This window comes from Alternaria novae-zelandiae (genome assembly GCF_023758075.1).
Source record: "Alternaria novae-zelandiae strain BMP 2774 chromosome Unknown scaffold_17, whole genome shotgun sequence".
In the NCBI taxonomy this organism is placed as follows: Eukaryota; Fungi; Ascomycota; class Dothideomycetes; order Pleosporales; family Pleosporaceae; genus Alternaria; species Alternaria novae-zelandiae.
The window spans coordinates 838,950-859,727 of record NW_026056977.1 but is presented as its reverse complement, the minus strand read 5'-3'; the positions used below and the strand labels follow the sequence as shown (position 1 = coordinate 859,727).

General features: G+C 53.3%; 6 protein-coding genes across 6 annotated transcripts; 3 read left to right on the top strand and 3 right to left on the bottom strand.

The window, feature by feature from the left end:
- Positions 1-1,186: 1,186 nt before the first annotated feature.
- On the bottom strand, positions 1,187-2,542 carry J4E88_008097 (uncharacterized protein; the record flags this gene model as incomplete). The annotated part of the gene is made up of 2 exons (XM_049401710.1): positions 1,187-1,877; positions 1,938-2,542. 2 exons carry the CDS (start codon positions 2,540-2,542, stop codon positions 1,187-1,189), a joined length of 1,296 nt encoding a protein of 431 aa, XP_049252783.1.
- Positions 2,543-4,257: 1,715 nt separating this feature from the next.
- J4E88_008096 (uncharacterized protein) lies at positions 4,258-5,309 on the top strand (the record flags this gene model as incomplete). Its single annotated transcript, XM_049401709.1, has 2 exons — positions 4,258-4,438; positions 4,534-5,309. 2 exons carry the CDS (start codon positions 4,258-4,260, stop codon positions 5,307-5,309), a joined length of 957 nt encoding a protein of 318 aa, XP_049252782.1.
- Positions 5,310-6,210: 901 nt separating this feature from the next.
- On the bottom strand, positions 6,211-6,866 carry J4E88_008095 (uncharacterized protein; the record flags this gene model as incomplete). Its single annotated transcript, XM_049401708.1, has 2 exons — positions 6,211-6,518; positions 6,575-6,866. The coding sequence occupies 2 exons, from the start codon at positions 6,864-6,866 to the stop codon at positions 6,211-6,213; spliced, it is 600 nt and encodes a 199-aa protein (XP_049252781.1).
- A 256-nt stretch (positions 6,867-7,122) lies between these two features.
- On the top strand, positions 7,123-8,592 carry J4E88_008094 (uncharacterized protein; the record flags this gene model as incomplete). The annotated part of the gene is made up of 1 exon (XM_049401707.1): positions 7,123-8,592. One exon carries the CDS (start codon positions 7,123-7,125, stop codon positions 8,590-8,592), a length of 1,470 nt encoding a protein of 489 aa, XP_049252780.1.
- Positions 8,593-12,260: 3,668 nt separating this feature from the next.
- On the bottom strand, positions 12,261-14,631 carry J4E88_008093 (uncharacterized protein; the record flags this gene model as incomplete). Its single annotated transcript, XM_049401706.1, has 3 exons — positions 12,261-12,776; positions 12,833-14,382; positions 14,436-14,631. The coding sequence occupies 3 exons, from the start codon at positions 14,629-14,631 to the stop codon at positions 12,261-12,263; spliced, it is 2,262 nt and encodes a 753-aa protein (XP_049252779.1).
- Positions 14,632-16,991: 2,360 nt separating this feature from the next.
- Positions 16,992-18,879, top strand: VMA2 (Vacuolar ATP synthase subunit B; the record flags this gene model as incomplete). Its single annotated transcript, XM_049401705.1, has 8 exons — positions 16,992-17,090; positions 17,149-17,233; positions 17,285-17,304; positions 17,358-17,393; positions 17,442-17,603; positions 17,653-17,969; positions 18,019-18,293; positions 18,341-18,879. 8 exons carry the CDS (start codon positions 16,992-16,994, stop codon positions 18,877-18,879), a joined length of 1,533 nt encoding a protein of 510 aa, XP_049252778.1.
- Positions 18,880-20,778: the final 1,899 nt, after the last annotated feature.

Below are 20,778 nucleotides of genomic sequence, written 5' to 3'. Positions count from 1 at the left end.
ACCGACAGGGAGCTTAGAAGGGCTGGAAAGCCTAGGTATAATCCTTAATCCTTGATTCATTTCTTAATATCAATCCGTTGCAATCTTTCTTCAGGGCTTCTTGAGTATAACCGATGTGATGAATGTGGCAGCACAACAGTATAAGCACAGCACAGAGTGGGAACCATATACACAATAATTGCAAAGCAAATATACTTTCTAAGTACCATCTTCTCTAGTCCCGTGTTCTCCATTCCTTATCTTTTGGTCCTAGTTCGCTTCCCCATATCGAATTACGCGCGCTGATATATGTGAGAATCATCTAAAGCTATTGCAAGCCCTTCACCTTGAACTTCGTAGCAAAGACATGAATACAAATATCATCGCCGACATCGACAGGTACGATTTTAGCCGAATACCGCAATTCGGACGATGCCATCGTACACAAGACCTCGGTACATGCCAGCGCGCATATAGCCATTGACAAGAGTCTAGCAGAAGGGCGGGAAAATATCGTGCACAACCAGCTCAAGGACTTTCGCTGAGGAGAAGGTTATTCTGGGTAGTGCAATTATGACCTGGGAGCTAGGTGACGAGTACCAAGTATGTTGGCGTTCGAAATATGTCAATTGAGAAAGTTCGATGATGACTAGGCAGTGTTGAGGCTTGCCGAAGTTCTATAAGCAGACTATCTGGCGAAGCGTGCAGGAAGACACGGTCAACAAGGTGCGCGAGAACGAAGCCTTCTCTTCAGCCATGACATCTGGTGATGCTGATGGGGGCACATGGGGACATATGTTGTAAACTGGTGGCGCTGACGATAACAGAGTATTCTTAATCGGTGGTATGAGAAACAAAGGGTGAAATTCTTATATGAATCTATCTATGTAGATATAAAATGAAGTAAGATTGAAACTTTTGCGCAGTATCTGCAGTACCATTCTCGATACAAAGAACGGACAGTAAAGAACATGTAAGATGATAACGGATACAAAGAAGTGAGCGAATATTATAAGGTGGTATGAAACGTTGGGCCAAATTCTTATCCTGTTTGAACCCGAAGAGGATCAAGGGTAGCGGCCGTAATGGTATGTGGCCGTTTCGTCGTCAATGTATGTCTATGTTCGAATGCCGCGCCTCTGACGTTGGAAAAGTGTGTGCCGTACAAGACGCTGTTGCTGGCGAGCGCGTAACGCGCGTCACGTGATTACGCATATGCCGATTCAGTACGCGCTTGTTCATGTGTCCATGGCTGAGGTCGCTCCACCATCATACCTGGATATGGCCGGGGAGATTGCTGTGGCGTAGGCAGCATTGGTCCAGTAGGGATCGGTGGGCGAGGCGGTGACTTGGCAAAGAACTGCTCGAGCGTCTCGCCTCTCTCCAGGGCCTGGACCTGGCCTTGTCGGAACTCTTCCAAGACGTCTGACTCTACAGGTTTCGGATCGAAGTACGTGTATGTTCTCGTGCCTTTGAGACCCGGAAGACCAGGCGCCTTGTACTCCGCGACGCCGTCCTCGTATGTCTCATATGTAGAGACAAGACGCTTGCCACCACCTCCAGGGAGGTCGATGACGAAAGACGGCATCATGAAGCCGGACAGAGTTCCTCGGAGTTCCTTGTCGAGGTCGATGATTTTGCTGAGAGGTGTCCGGAGATCTTCGATGCCCTGCACCATATCACACTGGTAGACGTAGTAAGGCTGTATATTGATGTTTGAGAGCTTCTTGATGAGGTCTGACAGCGGCCCGAAGTCGTCGTTGACGCCTTTCAAGAGGACAGACTGGTTGCGCACGATAACACCATGCTTGAAAAGTTTGTTCGCAGCAAGCTCTGTTATCCACGTGATTTCGTTGGCGTGGTTGATGTGGGTATGAAGGCAGACTTGCTTGCCCATGCTGAAAGTTGCGCAGTTATGTTAGCCTCATTACATATAGGTAGGTAGACGAACGACTTACTCTCGACCTTTGTTAGATACTTCAATCAAGCTGTCGACCCATGGATCACTATCATCAAGTATGCGACCAGGAGCTACGGCCAGCCCCTTCGAAGCAAATCGGACCCGTTTGATGTGCGGAATGTTGAGTAGTCTCTCGCCAATCTCTTTGATGTGATCGGGCTGCAAAAAGTAGGCGTCACCACCGGAAACAACAATGTCTTCGAGCGACTCATCGTTGGCGATATGATCGAAAATGACTTCCCATCGCTTGCGGCTGGGCTTTTGTGGTTTCTTCGATACGGTATCAGTGTTTCCACCGACTGCGTAGGAGCGCGTACAGAAGCGACAGTAGACAGGGCAGATTGATGTGGCCAGGAACAAAGCTCTTCCAGGATATCGGTGGACTAATCCAGGGACAGGACTGTCTGCTTCTTCGTGCAAAGAGTCCAGCTCCATGTTCTTGTGATCCGGGATGATGCCGCTTCTAAGTGGAAGAAATTGTCGCCGGATAGGATCATCCACGGCGTTTTGCCAATCAACAAGCGAGAGTACGTGTGGTGTTAGGCGGATGGCCATGGGTGCCAGCTTGATAGCAGCGATCTGTATTCGTGTCAGCATCAACATGTGTATAGGGTGGTGCGAGCTGATGGGTTACGCACAGCATCCTCGATGAAATCGTTCTTCGTACGAATCTTCCGGAGTTGATCATGCTGCGAGCGCAGTAGTTTGTCAGGCAAAGCTGTATTGAGGAACTGATAAAGCTTGTGCTTATCGGAGACGGTATTGCGAAGCTAAGAAAGTCAGTCCTGTATCGAAACGTATATCACGGGGATCCAAAGAGATTGGTATTGACGTACCTGCCATCTATAAGAGATGAATTCCTCTGCGGAGACGTCCTTCCATGGTTGGATGTGATCCCAGTAGGGCTTCTGAGCGGCCAAGGTCGATTGAGTTCTGTGATGCGATAGTAGACGTGCTGCGTGAGCGAAACCCGACCGGAAAGGTTGTCTCCCAGCCATGGTGCTTGGAACAAACATTCTTGGATACATGTCGGTAGGTGAATGTCACAAGAAGGAGGGACGTGGGAAGAAGGGCTGGGACGAAACCAAAGCTAGAAATAAATTTTCAAGAGTAGGGAACGTGTTTATCGAGCGCGTCACACCCGTTGCACAACCCGGTGGAAGGAGCTGTCGCTCGCCTCGTCGTCTAGGTAGGAGCGATATAGATGCTGTGCTACGACAGCAGCAAGAGCAACCGCTAAAGTGGGTCTTTTGCAATTTCAAAGAATTGGGCAGGCACGCTCGACTACCGCCAAGTTCGATTCGTTATCGAATGCAGGAGATCTCTAGGATGTGTTTGGGCATCGAGTTTGCTGAAGGCCATCCTTCATGACCTATTCGGGTGCAGCGCTACAGCGATTTAACGAATTCGGTGACATGTGGGTGAGGAGCAGTAACTGGCCATGGTCCGCATGGTGTGTATAGGGGTTATAGTGACGGAAACGCCCAGTGGAGAAAACATAGCACGGCGCCAGCACCAGAAGAATGGTGAATGACACTGGCAGGGCATTCGTATCACAATATCGCTTGATACAGATTTCCCATGCGGCGGCCATCATGGGTCCCAGGATCAATCTGATAACTTTGAGTAATAGCTGGCAGGAGGCGAGGATGCGTATCGAAAAGGGGCTTACGAAGCACAGTAGTCCATCCTGTACTGGCTGGAACTGGGGACCGACATGCAAGAAAACCGCAGGTCTACAAGGATCGCTTCCATATCTCCTCCCATGGGCCCGATCCTCGGGTCAAGCCAGAGGCCCGGAAGCTGCAAGCGGCATGCATGTTAGTGGTACAGCAGGCGAATACTGCATTAGCTTTCCTCGTATGTTGAGTGGACATAGAAGATGCATCCGCGGAATCCTTTGGGCTGCAATGTTCGTAAGAGAGTCGTAAGCTAAAGCGACTCCACCAGAAGCAGGAGTGCTGGCCAGCCTAATCGGTCAAAGATGACCGGCAAATGGACATCACACGGCCCGTACCGCGCGTGTGACGGGCGATAGTGACCCAGGCTGTCGGGATGGCAAACTTCGCAATAGTGTTGCGATCGAGTGAGAGGTTAGCAAACGTCGGGAGTGGCAAGGAGACGCTCGGCATGTCGCCGTTCATGTGAAGAGGTGCAGATAGTGCCAGTGCTAGCGGGGAGATTCCGACGTTCCGTCGCGCCTTCCGCTAGTTTCGTGCCAAGCCATGACCTCAGCCCCTCCAAACAATAGTGAGGGCTGCGATCACGATTGATAACTACCGCGACAGCTCAACTCTCTACATCACCCCACCGCAGTCATGGCTGATTCTCCCGCTTCCGCGACTAGCGCGCTGCCCGGCGAGTCGCCCGCCCAGACCAAGGCCAGACTGCGCAGAGAGCGGCTGGCTGCCAAATCCGGCGCCTCACGTCTCCAGCAGATTACTGCTCTCCAGGGCGGCCCACCAAAGCCGCTCAGCGAACTCGAGAAAGACGTGCCAGGTAACGACTCCTTCCTTTCGAATACATTAGCCTCCACATAGTCCCCCCTAGCTCCGTCCTACAACAGCGTGAATGCACGGCTAATGGCATTCTAGTCAAACCCGCTTCCACCCCGTCCCAGTTTACACCCGCTGGGTCTGGCACGGCTACTCCAGATCCAGATGAGGTGGATATTTCGCAACACCACTACGCGCCGGCATCGCAGCCTCGTCTCCCCTCGCCATTCGCTTTCGAGGGAGGCCAGTCCGGCCCATTTGGCCCCGGCCCAGGCTCGGATGCGTCGCAGGATCCCATGATGGCCATGCTCCAGCAGATGATGGGCGCTGGCGCTGGTGGTATGCCTGGCATGCCCGGTGCCCCAGGTCAGGGCGGCGCACCACCAGGCGGCATGCCACCCGATCTTGCCAGTATGTTCTCGGCCATGCAGGGTGGTGCCGGTGCCTCCGAGCCGCTGCCAGAGCAATCCTCGGCGTGGATCTGGCGCTTAGTACACTCTGTCTTCTCGTTTGGCCTCGCCGTCTACATTGTCCTGCAAACACCATTTACCGGATCCAAGATGTCACGCGATAATGTGCTGGAGGATGACTGGGTCAGCCAATCGACCCCAGCGCAGAACTTTGCGCACTTCTTTTATCTCTTCGCGACTTTCGAAGTGGTCTTGCAGTCCTCGCGCTATTTCATCGAAAAGGGCCAATTACAGGGAAGCGGCATTCTCAGCACGGTCGCTGGCATCCTACCAGCACCGTATTCGGGCTATGTGAGGACTGTAGGCAGGTACAGCGTCATTTACAAAACAGTTGTGAGCGACGCTATGGTGATAGTATTCGTCTTAGGCGCCACGAGCTGGTGGAGAGGTGCCGCTGCTGCATGAAGCGCTGCAATTTCTGGCATAAGTAGAATAATGGTATGACAGGCATCCTTGTACCCGCTTCCTCATTGATGCAGAGCTCCACTCAGTATTACCTAGGTGTGCTGTAACTCTCAAACAGCCAGTTAATATCTCGGCTCGATACCACAGTCTGGGACAGACAAATGTCGCACCCATCTCAGTGTCCACGTGTGGGCAGGTTTTACGCGCACTATATCTCTGTACTTGCTCACCTCGGGCGACATCGCAACCTCATCGACCACCGCCACTATTGCTTCCGCCTAGTGCATGCACGTCATACCTTGTTACACGCTCCACGAACCACTAATGCATCAAACTCCTCCCCATACATGGTAAACAGTTACACTGCGCAAGCTTTATGCACATCATTCCTCTGCGCTGCACGGAAGCTATGATTATTTTGACATCACGAGACCTGTAGATCTTTCCCAGGCGCGCGGAATTCCATCAATCATGCGCACATGGCAGCTAGCATTTGTTGGGCAGCCAGGGCCCGTCCCGCGGCTGCCAGCAGGAGTCCCTGGACAACACGCGTCGCTCAACAGCAAGACGCACTCGACATTTTCGTTTGTTCTCGCCTCCGGTGAATAGCGCACCCGTACACGCGTTACAGTTAAACCGCCATAGCCGTCCTGCGTACGTTTCACCGCCATGTTCGGCGAAAATTCCCGAATCTTGCAAATTGCCTTTGTGCATCATGCAATTTCGTCTCGAATTCCCATCACCACACGCTCCTGACCGGATGCGAGCTTCACGACCGTTGCTCCAGAGCTCTCGGGTATGCATACGAGTCATGTTCGAGACGTGGCGTCACCTTGCCCTTTCAGTTGATTCCACTGCGTTGGTCGACAGGGTCGCACGCAGCGCCATGCCCAAGGCCTCTTTACAGCAACTTGAGGTGCCCAGTAACCTGATCTATGACGCCCTTGGGTGCAGGACCGACACCCAGTACTGTCGCACTTCCACTCGCGATTTGTGTCCGTCCCGCATCGTGGATAATGTGTGCCACCAATCCTAGGCTCAGTGCCTGCGCCTGCAACAACTCTAACTCTTCTTCGCTCTTGACTTGTAATGCCACCTTGGCTTGTCCCATTCGCTCCCAGCGCTTTAGCAACGTCGATTCCGGTGCGTGTCGGAGGAAGTGCTTGTAGCAGGCTAATGTCGCGTGTCCGCATTGTGCGCCAATCTTGCCTGTCACATGGTTAGACATCTTGCAGATGATAGAAATGTGTCAAGAATCGCAATACCTTTTGTCATGCCGAGATCTGTTCGTACTACCAATACCATCTTGCACTCCTCGTTGTGACCTGGAAACTCTGCAGGCGCGCTGTCGTCGTCTTCATCGCTCGATTCGTCTTCTGAATTTTCTGAGTCTTCTGCCTTTTCTTTCTTCTCGGATTTCTTTGGTTGAGAGATTGGGCTGCCTCCGAGGAAACCAAGTGACTTTGCTTGTCCGATCATGTAGCCTGTTACACCAGCGAGTATGGCGCATGCGGCTGCGATGTTTGCAGTGGAGGGTTGCTGGGGAGTGTCTGCCATGTGCGCGGTTGGACGTGGGATACAATGTATGAAGAACAGTAATTTTACAACAGAAGAATTTCGGGTATGAGTGATTTATGGGAAAGAATTCAGGCGATTGGGAGAGTCATGAAGTTCCATGGCACTCCCGCCCGCAATTGTAGAGCTAGACGTCAGGCTGAGGGTCCGTGCTGGCAGCATCTCGAATTTGCGGACTACCGAGCACAGCGCCCACTCCATCACGACGGCACCACCGCTGTCTCGAACCTCTCTTACAATGCACGCCCGAACTCAATTAATATCTGGGCGCACCGCAGCCCAGGGATTGGCCCTTCGCCCGGCCCAGTCAACCTGCCGAACGTACGCGACGACGGCGCCCACGCCCGCAGTGAAGAACCCACTACAGCGACGACGCGGCGGTGATCTCGGCTCCCATCTTCCCATGAACATCATCCCGAAAGATGCATACATCCCCCCATACCCCTATGGCGCCCATCAGCTGTTCAAGCAGGCCAACAAGGGTCTATACGGCGACCAGATGATACGCTTTGGCAACAATGTCTCCAAAGACACCGAAACGAAGACACGGCGCAACTGGAAGCCCAATGTGCTCTCCAAAAGCCTATACTCGGTCGCACTGAAGAAGAAGATAAAGCTGCGCATCACCGCCAAGGTTCTCAAGACCATGGACCGTGAGGGCGGGCTGGATGAGTACCTGCTCAAGGACAATGTAGCACGCATCAAAGAGCTCGGACCTATGGGATGGGCGCTACGATGGACATTGATGCAGAAGCCGGAAGTCATTGATCGGTTACGGGCAGAAGCTGCGGCTCTCGGCATAGACCAGGCCACAATCGACAAGCAATGGCCTACACCCCAAATGACCGCCGAGAACAAAGCTGCCCACGGTACGCTCTCCGAAAACATGCCCGACGGCGCACTCGAGAGCCTAGAGTTCATGGAGACGGAGGACCAAGAGATGTGGTCCGGAGAGGAAGTCAAAGACGTAACCGACCCAAAGAAAAAGGGCCCAAGAGCGTACAAAGTGCGGGCCGATGCCGCCCTCGAGTACACCAAAGCAGTCAAGGCCGCGGAGCGTTACGTTTCCCGCGACGCCGTCGACAGCATAGAAGAGGGCCTCAAACTAGCCTTCATCCGAGCCAAAGAGCGCGAAGCAGAGAGACTCAGAAAGAAACAGATAGTGAAAGAAGCAGGCATCACACAGCAAGACCTAGATGAAACCAGGTCAAAGTTCAACCTTCCTGACATCAGCGATAACGCCGCCAGGAGAATCACCTTCAACCAGCGGAGACGCAAGGAAATCGACGAAGCCGGCGGCATCGAAGCCTGGAGCAAGATCAAGAGCGCCGCACATGACGCGAAGGTAGCAGAAGCAGGTGGTATCGAAGCTTACAATGCCAACAAGAAGGCCTACAACGCTGCTCTCATCGCGGAAGCGGAGACTGCTTCTACCAATGAGAACTTGGATCCCGAACGAAGGGCATACCTCGAAACCGCGCTGCTGAAGGCGGATCTCGCTATCAAGCATAGGCTTGCTGGTGGTGAGGAGGAGTACGTCGAGTCAATTTTGGAGCTGTACAGCAATGGAGGGCTTCGCGCGATTGGCGGTGGTAGTCTGAGTGAGATTTATCAGGCTGCGGAGCGGGAGAGGAGTGCGGGGGGTGATGCTTGGGGCGCGCTGGTTAATGAGAGTAGGAAGGGTGATGAGAGTCGGCCGCGCTCATGATCAAGATGATGGTGGTGTTGGATGGAGGAGATGTTGATATGTACAAATACTGTTTGTATACCATGGAATTTTCCAAACAGCATCTACCCGGCGCATCTTCACTGGTCCTCTCATTCATATCTTGCGCTTCGTTGTACTCGGTATGAGTTTTTCTGACTGAGCGCTGCCATTTCCATCGTCAGTACGCTGTCCTGTACTTCTTTCAGCCTCTTGGCTTGCCGAGTACTGACATTTCTAGCGGTCAATCTGCACTCGATCTCGATGCACCAATCACTGGAGGGTACATCAAGGTTTTTTGTGATCGGCAGTCCGATTGCTTTGGCAAGGCCGAAGTTGTCGAGGTGATTCCTTCCGGTGAGTTATTGGTGCGCTTACGGATTACAGGCATGCGGATGCGAGGCTGTGCAGGGGCTTGTCCTTTTATTTCGGTTTCAGCTCGAGCTTGCATGGCAATTGTAATATCTTCCATCCCGCTGACGCTCGAATGCAACGCGTCGCTTCCTTTTCCTGATTGTGATTACGCTTTCGGGGCGGTAAGCGTAACATCCTTGCATGACGCTCGCTGTCAACTGACTGGTCACCAGCAGAGCTCATCTCCAACTTCACAATGGTTTTTAGTGATTTCGGAGAGCGATATGATATCCTGCATGATAACAACCCCTCCGCCCCTGTCGAACACAACGCTGATGATTTCGACGAACCCTACGACCCCTTGGGGGATGCTCGACCGTCAATCATCTCTACCATATCCTACAGGCGCGCAGCGTCCGCCATTGATCACTCGTCTGGCTTTTCAGACAATGATATGAGAGACATGCTCGTCGAGCAGGTCAACCTGTTCCAGAAGAAAGAGATCGAGGCGATGCTTTCGCTGTCTCCATCTAGTCGCGAAGACAAGCCTACTCACATCCCACGCTTCGTGGTATTTAGATTGCCTTACTTTGAGCCTGAGCCATGCGAATGGGATGAACAACGTCAGTCCAGCTCGTCTGTCCAATATATCTCAACTTACGATCCGCACACGCTGCCATTCGAGGTTCCACTAGGGACTCTGTTACCCGATGGTGTCTTATCGTGTCGGCCTTGTCTTATCTGCTGCACAGTCCTCAGCAAATGGTTGCACCCGATTGACCTACTGTGTCAGCTGCTCGAACAGCGCTGGTGTGCTGCAGAACTAGAGTGTGGTTTCCGCGCGCCTTTTCCGTTGTCACACGTGCAGGTTGAAAATATTCGAGTCGCACATGAGCGTACTATCCTGCCTGATCTCGAAAGCCAACCAGTGACTGGATGGGGCTCACTTCTTGATCATCGGCGCACCGGGTTCATGTCTTTTTTGGTCGGAAATCAGCGACAGGCATTGTGCGAAAGTCAGTGACTGGTCCGGTCACAATCTCTGGCCATCAGAGCATTGACATTGGCCGATCACCCAAACCCAAGCTCAGCTCTCCAACGAGCTTAGCAACAAGCGATAGTATATCGTCATTCACGACCGCAATATCGACTCATGATATGACTGCATCGATGTCGCCGAGCGGGTACCGTCTAGCCAACCCAATGGAAACTGTTCGCGAGAACGATCGACCTGCTCCTGGACTTTCTGCGCCACTCGCAAAGCTACATGATGACTATTATACAACGCTTCGCCAACAAAAGATAATACAGCCATTCGACAAAGAGCTCAACTGGTCCGGTAAGGGCCAGCACGTTACGTTCACGGCGCAAGATACGATCCCGCTGTCGCCCATATGTCATCTAGGATCCTCACCATCCGCGACTGTTGACAAAGTCCTTTGTCGTCGTATAGCCCTAGCGCGGAAGACTATGAGATGCAATCGGACCTGGACAGTGTCCGATGCGCTACGCGAAGTCTATCACCTACAAAACCTCCGTCACGTCCACATTGTTCAGCTAGTAGGCACATATCTCCAGAATCGCGATTTCTCCATTTTGATGTACCCTGCGGCAGACTCCCACTTGGGTACTTTCCTTGAAGAAACCACGGATATGCAGGACACCTGTCGCAAAGACTTCCTCGCGTCGACATTGGGCTGTCTTGCTTCAGCTGTGGCTTTCATACATGAGCGGACGACAAAGCATATGGATATCAAACCCCGCAATATCCTCGTCCGATCCGATGGTTCCTGGTGGCGCATTTATCTCACTGACTTTGGACTATCGCGTTCTTTCGCTCCGCAAGATCACAGTCAATCTGATGGATGGACATCACGTACAGTTCGCTACTGCTCCCCGGAGGTGTTCGCTTTCGATGCACGAGGCCGAGCTGCGGATGTCTTCTCTCTTGGATGCGTTTTTCTTGAGATCACTTGTGTCATTGCCAAGATGGATCTCCAGGAATTTGTTGACGCGCGACGAGGGGACAGTGACGACATATCGTTTCACGCAAACTTGGATAGGATAGTGAACTGGGCTCGTACGTCTCTATTCTCCTCACTACTCCGGTCGCAAGGATCGAAATCAGAGTCTCGTGCACTTGAGAAGGTAATTTGTTTGCAGGTAATCGGTTTGCAGATCAAGATGATTAGTCTGGTGCCTAGTATGAGGCCCACAGCTGCAGAGGTTCGTAGTCGCCTTGCTAGCTTTCCTCGATCCGCGTTTTCGCCCACCACTTGTTGTACTTCGCCCCCAGAGCTGTACGAGGTATACAAGCCGGCATCGCCGGTTTCACAAGGCTCATGATCAGGGTGAAAGGAAGCGGATAGTAGGAACAATTCGCAATGAGTCGAGTATGTGGTGTAAGAGTGGTGATCTGAACTTGATTCCATACACAATACCTGGTGCTGTCCCAAACCTTGAAGGCTTATCGAGTCACACAGAGATCATGCGCCCCATAGTGTGACGCTAGAGGTTTTTGTTTCGTAAGACGAAGGGTTCAGGCTTTTGCTAAGGAGATGGGGGATATTGCTGTGGATGAGGAGACGATCGTAAAACCGCTGCCTTAAGATATGAGTGACGCGAGGAAATGGTAGTGACTGGCGTCTGTTCGAGGATGCATACCTCCAATTACCATCTCAGTTACCACATGCATCACAGCATAAGATACACAAAGCTGAAGTCATAACGTCTTGAATTCCGTATAAAAATGAATCTCAACATCAACATATCTCGCCTATGCACTGAACGGGGCCGTATAATCATCTGATCTGGCCCCCCATCTTTCCAAACAAAGACCAAAAAAGCCACCAAACAAGGGCCCCTAACAAGACCACTTCTTTCTTTCCTTCTTGAAGCTGCGTTCTAAACAGCTTTGCTTCCACCCCATCGTCGATAATGTACAAGAACGAATTATGTAACCTACGAAAGGGTAGGTAAAATGGAAACAGGAGACACAATGTGATAACCAAGCAGTAGTAACAACAACAGCAAAGATTACGCCCCCAGACGCCAGCAAAAGTCTCGGAAGCAAAGCAAAAGCAAAGCAAAGCAGGAAAGATCCACCCGAGTTGAAATGGGGTAATAAGTGTGGAGATCTAACGCCAAGGGAGAAAGACTTGTGAAAGACAAGAGAGCACGATATGAGAATCGAGACTGAGAGTGTGAGAGAGATCAAACGCCGCGCTATACAGGAGATAGAGATGCGAAGAAAGCGGAACGAGGCATCGCATTGAGGCACCGGCAAGGAGGGAAGGCAGGTGGACAAGCGATGGGGGCTATTGGCCTGCCTTCATCCTCTTGTTACCCCCGACTCTTGGACTTTGCTTGACCTTTGGCGCGCCGTTCATCTCTCCGCCACCGTCATCGTTTTCCATTTTGGCTGTACTCCGCCGCCGCTTGTTGTTCATCATGTTGGGAGACGTGTTCGAGCTCATGGTGTGCGAGCTTGTGCTCTGTTGTTTCATCATGGGCTGTGAGTTGGGCGACGGTGTGTGCTGGAAGTGAGGTGAACCGCCCATTGATCCGTTGGGAAGCAGGGAGTTCTGCATTGCGGGCGACATGAACATCTGACCGGGTTGGCCAGGCCCTCCTGGTCGAGGCCCGGGTTGCATGTTGGGTGGCATGCCTTGTCCTTGCTGTGGCCCTTGGTTCGGGTGTTGCGGGCCTTGCAGAGCGCCCTGGCTATTCGACATATTGTTGTTCCATGACTCCAACGCTTCGCTTGGCTTCATATGGGGATTTTCGAGGTAGTGCACCATTAAGCTTGACATGTGGTTCATTGGCTCGTAAATCTAGAAACTAATGTCAGTGTCAATGCCGAGGAGGGAAACGTGGAGAAAGTTCTTACCTCAAGGTAGCTTTGCAAGCCGTGCGGCAAACCATAGTCTGTAGTACTAGCGCTGATCAACTTGTTGATAGGCAGATACGCCTCTGGTGGTTCTGGCATGGTCCGTTGCTGCTGTGCTTGCTTCTTGTTCTTCATGCGTGGCGATTGGTTGGGGTTCAGTTGATTCGGCGATGGTTGGACGAACATTTGCTTCAGCGCATTGAGCGGTATGAATTGCTCATGGCTCGCTCCCTCAAACACCAACCACTCCATCTTGTCTGAACCAGACCAAAATGCAGTCAACTTGCCTTGGTAGACAACCTGACAGGAGTTCTTGTATGTGTATATGAACTTCGCTCGCTCGCAAGTCACTTTGAGCTCACCATTTGAGGTCTTCTCGGCCGCTCCGTCTAGAGTGATTTGCAAGTTGGTGACGTCGGTGTTGAAGAGGGTGTAGAAGTACCGCGGCAAAGCAGCGTACACAATCTCGAACTGCTTCGTTCTCTCTGTACTCGAGGAGCAGACGACGTGAACGAAAGACCCAGACTCGGCGAAGAACCTATCCACGAAGGCCTGCCACCACTCAATGTTGTTGTTCGAGGCATTGAAGTTCCCTATTTGCTCCACAAAGTTCAGCAGCTTAAGCGTTCCTTGGCCTGAGGATACGCTCTGTGCTTGTTTCTGCTGCATCATGGCCATTTGACGGGCTTGATTTTGGGCAGCGTTCGCTTGCGCCTGTGCCTGCGCTTGCTGTACTAGTGCCGGATTCCGTTGTACCTGACCTTGGTTCTGTGCCTGCTGGTTCGCTTGTTGAGGTAGATTTGGCGGCTGAGACGGAGCTGGCGTCTGCTGTTGTGGCACTGGACCTGATTGTGGTGGCTGGGATGACTGTTGCTGTTGCTGCTGTTGTTGTGCCTGTTGTTGCGCCTGCTGCTGTGCCTGTTGCTGTGCTTGTTGTTGAGCCTGCTGTTGCGCCTGCTGCTGCTGTTGTTGTTGAGCCTGTTGTTGCTGCTGCTGTTGGTGTGCCTGTTGCTGTTGTTGTTGCTGTGACGGGGGCGGTGGTTGTGGTTGCTGTTGGGGTGTAGGTTGAGGAGCTGGCGAAGATTGTCCCTGGTGACTCCCTATCGCGGATGGAGGGCGAAGAGGCCCTTGCTGGGGCTGGGTGGTTGGCGGCGGTCCCTGATTCCCTGCCTGGCTGTGGTTGCTCGACTGAGACTGCGCATGTTGCATCGCAATCGCTTGTTGCTGCGCCTGCATTTGCTGATGCTGTTGAGCTTGTTGATGGGCTGCTTGGGCCATGGCAGCCTGGTGCTGCGGGCCTCCGGGTTGCTGGCCCATCTGCTGCTGTTGCTGGAGCAAGTGGGGAGGAAGATTGACGAACGGTCCTTGCCCCATTTGTCCATTTCTCATTGCTTGCAGCTGCTGTGCTTGTGCCTGGTTCAAGTTTGCCATGGGGTTCTGGAACCCCATTCCCATGCCGCCCTGCTGGTGGGCAAGCATGGCCTGTTGTTGCTGACGGTGCATGAAGGCCTGTTGGGCAGTTCTCTGCTGTTGCATCATTGCAGGGTTCACTATCGATTCTGTTAGCCAATGCTCTGCCATGGTACGGAGCGGCGGTACTCACTCATCTGGTGCTGCTGTTGCTGCTGGAACATGTGCTGCTGCGGCTGTAGGTGGGAGAGGGCATGCGCATTGGCACCCATGCCCGGCTGCATGCCCATCATGGGCCCTGCCTGACTGACGGGGCCATTGGGACCGGAAACGTGCTGCATGCCGGGCTGCATTCCAGGCTGTCCTGGGTGTGGGCCTGGGCCGCCCATGCCTGGGTGCGCGTGCTGCATGCCCTGGGGTTGCATGCCCCCATTGTGTGGATAGCTCGTTGTCATCATCTTGCCGGCTCTTCAGTGCGGGCTGTGGCCTCGCGGACGCGGGAATGGATCAGGTAGAAGGGATGCGACAGGTGTCGAGATTAGAAGACGGGTCCGCGTGATGCGAAGAACGACCGAGTCGGCGACGAGACGGGTGGAGCAATGCTACAGCGTCCAAGTCATACGTGCGCGGAAATTCGCGTCGATGCCAATGGGGACAGAAGAGGGCTGGGTGGTCGCGATGGAAAGTCGAAGTGCGGTCCGGTGTGGCCGATATGGGAGGCTGAGGAAGTGCCCGCGCAGAAGTCGCGATGGGCGCGATGAGGCCGGCAGGCGGCACTTGCCGGTTACAGGAAAAAGGGCGAGGGTCACGGAGGACGTCGCGCAAAGTGCAGCGCGATACTCACAGGAGCGGCGAGGGGGTGGTGAGGTGTGCAGCCACGTCTGGCGCGGTGTCGTGTCGGGTGATATCGTGTCGCATCCGTCCCGCCAGCAGAGCGGTGGAGTGGGAACGTGAGATGGGCCGTCTGGGGGGCAGCAGAGGCAGTGCGGCGAACGTGTCTAGAGATGCCGTGCTATGCGACGATGGGACCGGTGCGAGTATAGATCCAGGGCCAGGGACGGTGCCAGGGACGCGGGCGTCAGTGGTGGAGTTCTCGTGTGGTGAGAGGTGATGGGCGCATGGCCCTCTCCGAAGATCAGCGCAGGTTAGGGGGCCGTTTCGGTATCGCGCGAAAAGCTGCGTGGCTGGGCTGCCCAATCTATCCCGACTCCAACTCACGCTCAATATGCACCGCGCAGCAGAGGGACAACGCGCTCGACGGGTGATGAATTATGCTGCTCTCGGGCGGGCGCTCTCTGCAGTCTCTTGCGACCACGCTGACCTGCCTTGCTGATGCTTGCTGGCCGGATGACGATTCCAAATAATGCCCTTGCCCGTTCGGGCGGGCACGTGATGAGAGAAATCTTGGCGGCGCGCTAGCTCGGCGCTCTACTTTTCTTCGACCGCGTCTCTGGTTTTCTCTCGACAACCACCTCACTCTGCATGTCTTGAAGACTGCGAACAACCACTGGCTTCGGACCGCTTCATGCGATTTCGTGAAGGCCCGAAGCCAGCCCTCCCTATAACGTAAGTCGACTCCTTTTTTCTTTGCTTTTGTGGAAAGATTATACCTTCAGCAACTTCTTTTCCTTACCGATTCGACCTTGAAGAAAACAGCGCTGTTCGGGTGCCCTTCGCCGGGCGCCTGCTACTTGCCAGTACTGTCGTCTGACCTCCATCACCATCGCGACCGTTTTAGCAATTTTTGCACGTCAGATTGCTAACATCGTTCAGTACAGTAATACTCGCTTACTCTCATCGCCGAGCACCTTTTTGCACTTTGTCGCCCCGTGCGCACTCGCAACAGATCGAGATTTTCACAACACTATACTAGTCCTGTGAGGACTGCACTGCTACACGTGCGCGTAATGCAGACTCAAACAGTCTTGCTGCGCAACGTCATGGGCATGCACATGTACGCGCGTTGATGCATAGCTAACACCAGCTACATTGCGTGTCTAGTGTGATCAAAGGTCAGTCGCTCTTTTCCTCTCACTCTTCCTCCCTTTGGGGATGATGAAACATTTCCACATTCGCAGTTTCCACGCTAGCCATCAATCGAACCTAAGACCGATGGACAATGAGCGCGAATACCTTCCTTGGATGTCTGACCCCTCACACACTATGTTCTGTTATTGCTGAGATTTCGCTTTGCAATTACTGACGAGTTCAAACAGATGCGCGTTGTTCGTTTTGCGGTGAAGGCGAGCACCTGGTTAGGCCCTTTGGTCGGCGACCCTGCTGGAAATGGTGGAGGTCTGGGGTCTCTAGATAGTAAAGAACGATATGTAGCAAATGAACATCATGAGTTACGGAAATCACATTTGCCATGTCTTCCGTGAATCTCTTGCGCCTTGTCCACAGCTGTTGAGCTCCGCCTAACCCCAGGGTTCTGTCTTCTTGGTACTTGCCTTTACATGAAGACTTGACCCGTCGCGCAGTATGGATTCAAGTTCAGACTGCAATTCATGATTGATTCATGCGAAATCGAGGCCGTCTGCCGCGATGGTGAGGCGCCAAGGCCGAGCCTCCAGCCAGCGTCATCTGTCGCATAGACGCTAAAGCATCCTGGTCAGAGCTTCCCCAACCCACTTGGACGGCCGACCTCTAACTTCGTCACCCAACGATCTCCGAGGCTACAGACCGACCGCGGCCCTCGATCTAACGCCGAGCAATACTACACCTCTCCGAACCGCCCACTACCGCAACGATGCCTGAAGTTGTCGACCCCCGCATGATCTCGGTGACGCCTAGGATACGATACAACACTATTGGAGGCGTCAACGGTCCATTGGTCATCCTCGACAATGTGCGTAGCTTGGACCCGTGAGACGGAGTGAGAAGAAGCTTATACATGTGGTGGACAGGTCAAATTCCCGCGATACAACGAGATTGTGTCCTTGACCCTGCCCGATGGCACCGAGCGCTCTGGTCAGGTCCTTGAAGCTCGAGGTAAGCTACTCCGACCCTGACAGTGCGCCCAAACACTGACACAAGCTGCAGGCAACCGCGCCGTCGTCCAGGTAAATTGCGACATGCTCAACTCTCCCGGCAACTCGATCTAATTGCGACATAGGTCTTCGAAGGCACATCTGGTATCGATGTCAAGAAGGTACTTACACCCAGTCCTCTGCAAGAGAACTCTATCTAACAGTCGCAGACCAAAGTCGAGTTCACCGGACACAGCTTGAAGCTCGGTGTGTCCGAGGACATGTTGGGCCGTATCTTCGATGGTTCAGGAAAGCCTATCGACAAGGGCCCCAAGGTGCTCGCCGAGGACTACCTTGATATCAACGGTAGCCCCATCAACCCATACTCGCGAGTACGTACCTGTTTTGATACCTCTCGTTCATGCGACTGACAGTGTGTAGGTCTACCCCGAAGAAATGATCTCCACCGGTATCTCCGCCATCGACACAATGAACTCGATCGCCCGTGGACAGAAGATTCCCATCTTCTCCTCTTCCGGTCTACCCCACAACGAAATCGCCGCGCAGATTTGCAGACAGGCTGGTCTTGTCGGAAAGCCCTCCAAGGGTGTACACGACGACCACGACGACAACTTCTCCATTGTCTTCGGTGCTATGGGTGTCAACTTGGAGACCAGTCGCTTCTTCACGCGCGACTTCGAGGAGAACGGCAGTATGGAGCGTGTCACTCTGTTCCTCAACTTGGCAAACGACCCTACGTAAGTAGAACATGCATGCGCTACTGTTATCCTAGCTAACCCAGCCTAGCATCGAGCGTATCATTACTCCCCGTCTCGCCCTTACAACCGCCGAATACTACGCCTACCAGCTCGAGAAGCACGTCCTCGTCATTCTCACCGACTTGTCATCCTACTGCGATGCGCTACGTGAGGTCTCCGCTGCCCGAGAAGAAGTGCCCGGTCGTCGTGGTTACCCCGGTTACATGTACACGGATTTGTCGACTATCTACGAGCGTGCTGGACGTGTTGAGGGCCGTAACGGATCTATCACTCAGATTCCCATTCTGACTATGCCTAACGACGGTATGTACTGCGACTTCTGTTACTCCGTGCTAAGCTAATTGCGCCAGATATCACACATCCCATCCCCGATTTGACCGGTTACATTACCGAGGGCCAGATCTTCATTGACCGTCAACTCGACAACAAGGGTATCTACCCTCCGATCAACGTCCTGCCATCCCTCTCCCGTCTCATGAAGTCTGCCATCGGTGAGGGCCGCACACGGAAGGACCACGGTGATGTCTCCAACCAGCTCTACGCCAAGTACGCCATTGGTCGTGACGCCGCTGCCATGAAGGCCGTCGTCGGAGAGGAGGCCCTGTCCTCAGAAGACAAGCTATCGCTTGAGTTCCTCGAAAAGTTCGAGCGCTCCTTCATCGCCCAGGGTGCCTACGAGTCGCGCTCCATTCACGAATCTCTCGATCTCGCATGGTCGCTGCTCCGTATCTACCCCAAGGAACTCCTCAACCGTATCCCAGCCAAGGTGCTCGACCAATACTACCAGAGGAGTCGGGGAGGTGACGACGGTGATAAGAAGAAGGGCAGCAAGGATACCAAGGACAACTCGGGCGAGGGCCAGCAGGACGACAACTTGATCGATGTGTAAGCAAGATAGTCTAGCATGTGTATGTGTTTGGGATGGTGGATGGACTGCTTCTATGGCCATGTTCACTGAGCGGAATGTGGGTAGAGATACTGCATTGAGTATATATGAATTTGTCGAATCTTTAATCTGGTGTACTTGTCGGCTTGGGTCATGTGATGTAGATTTGAGAAACGAAGTATGTTCGCGCTGCTGGTTGATACGACGACGGATAGACTTTGTTCACATCGTTCCACATATGTTGTATACACCTTGTAGGTCACTTCTCAACATGATGGTTATTGAGTACTACATCTATTTCACTTTGAATCTACGACATCACCAGACCTGATCCAGAAGCTTACAACAGTACGGAGCTCTGTCATACTGAGCACCATGCCCTAGCCAGGCGTCTACAAAGCCCCTCATACTATCCAGCATGCCACTCCTCAGCGAGGTGACGAGCATACATCTGTGCTGCACTCTGCGTTTTACACGTCTAAATTGCACCGTCTTTTCCACGCTCACTTCGACTTCCCGTTCCTCCCCCGCACCATCCCATCTCCCTTCACCATGGAAACGCGCGCGTCTTGCAAACGCTCTTGTTATGATTTTCACCGTCACCGTGAAAATTTGCCTTCCCTTGCCATGCCATATTATGATATCTCCCCCCCAGCGTGACTCCCCTCTCCTCTCCAGCAACAACAGCCAGCACCGTATCCTCCACGCCCCACCCACCACGATTTCCGTGCCGCTGTTGCTGCCGCTGTCGTCTCCTCGCTCTTGCTTTGCCTGCGCCCTGCCTCCCGTCGTCTCCTCGCTCACTTGTGGGCGTTGCTGCTGTCGCCGCTGCCACCATGGCGAACCCTTTCGTCCTCCCGCTCGTTCTCCCCGGGGGCCCGCCGCCGCTGCCACCACCACCAGTGTCTGCGCCCGGCGCGCGTTTTCTGGACGCGGCCACGCTGCCTGCAGCGTGGGGGAGGGCGGATTGGCAGAGGTATGTGATGGGTCTTTCTTTGGTCTTTTGCTGTTTTGTTTTTGGGCGTTGTTTGCGTGCGTGTGTGTTTTGGGGGAAGGGGAGTAGGGAAGGTAAGTATATGGTTGGACGGAAAGAGCTCGACATGGGACCTGGTGAAGCAGTGGTGCAGAACTGGGGAGATGGACAGCTACACAGAGTAAGAAAGAGATGGATTTGGAGCTGAACAGTTCTGAGATGCTTCGAAGTGGATGGAGGAAGAAGAAACAGTAAGTTTTGCTCTACAACGTAAAGAGCTCGAGACTGATGAATAGGTTGTTGCTTGCTGAAGCTCGATTGGAAGGGATTTAAACTCGACTCCCAAATCATACCGCATGACACGGGTCTATCTCTTGAACTAGCGACAACACATCCAGAGGCAGACATCCACCCGACAGAAGATTAGGCTTGATTCAAAATTGGAGCCAAGAGACTTTGAACATAAGAGCAGCTACTGCATCTAATGTCAAGTACAAGCCTGAAGTATACATACTGATCAATGGTACAGGGAGTTCGCCTATGGAATTGTTTTCCGGCCCGGCATCGACCCCAAGGTCCAGGTGGGGATCCACAACGATCTGGCCAATCGTTGGGACCGAACCTCCGTCGTCGACCAGTTCGCCTTCGGACGGTGGAATGAGGCCCTTCTCCCAATAGGGGCGACGGGAACCCAGGTGTACGTCCGAGATGGATGGCACCAGGAGTCGGAGCCTCATTTCACCGTGGAGCTGAGGTATGTGTTCGGCACCACGGGCGTGACCCAGCACTACGCCACCGCCCACGTTTATTTGGACTTCTCGGAGTCCGTAATCAGAACGTGTGATAAGGTGGACGGCCGCCAGCGCTGGTGCTTCGTCAAGCCCCTCTGGGCCGAACACCACAGGGTGTGGGACGTAAGTGTCCTTTGT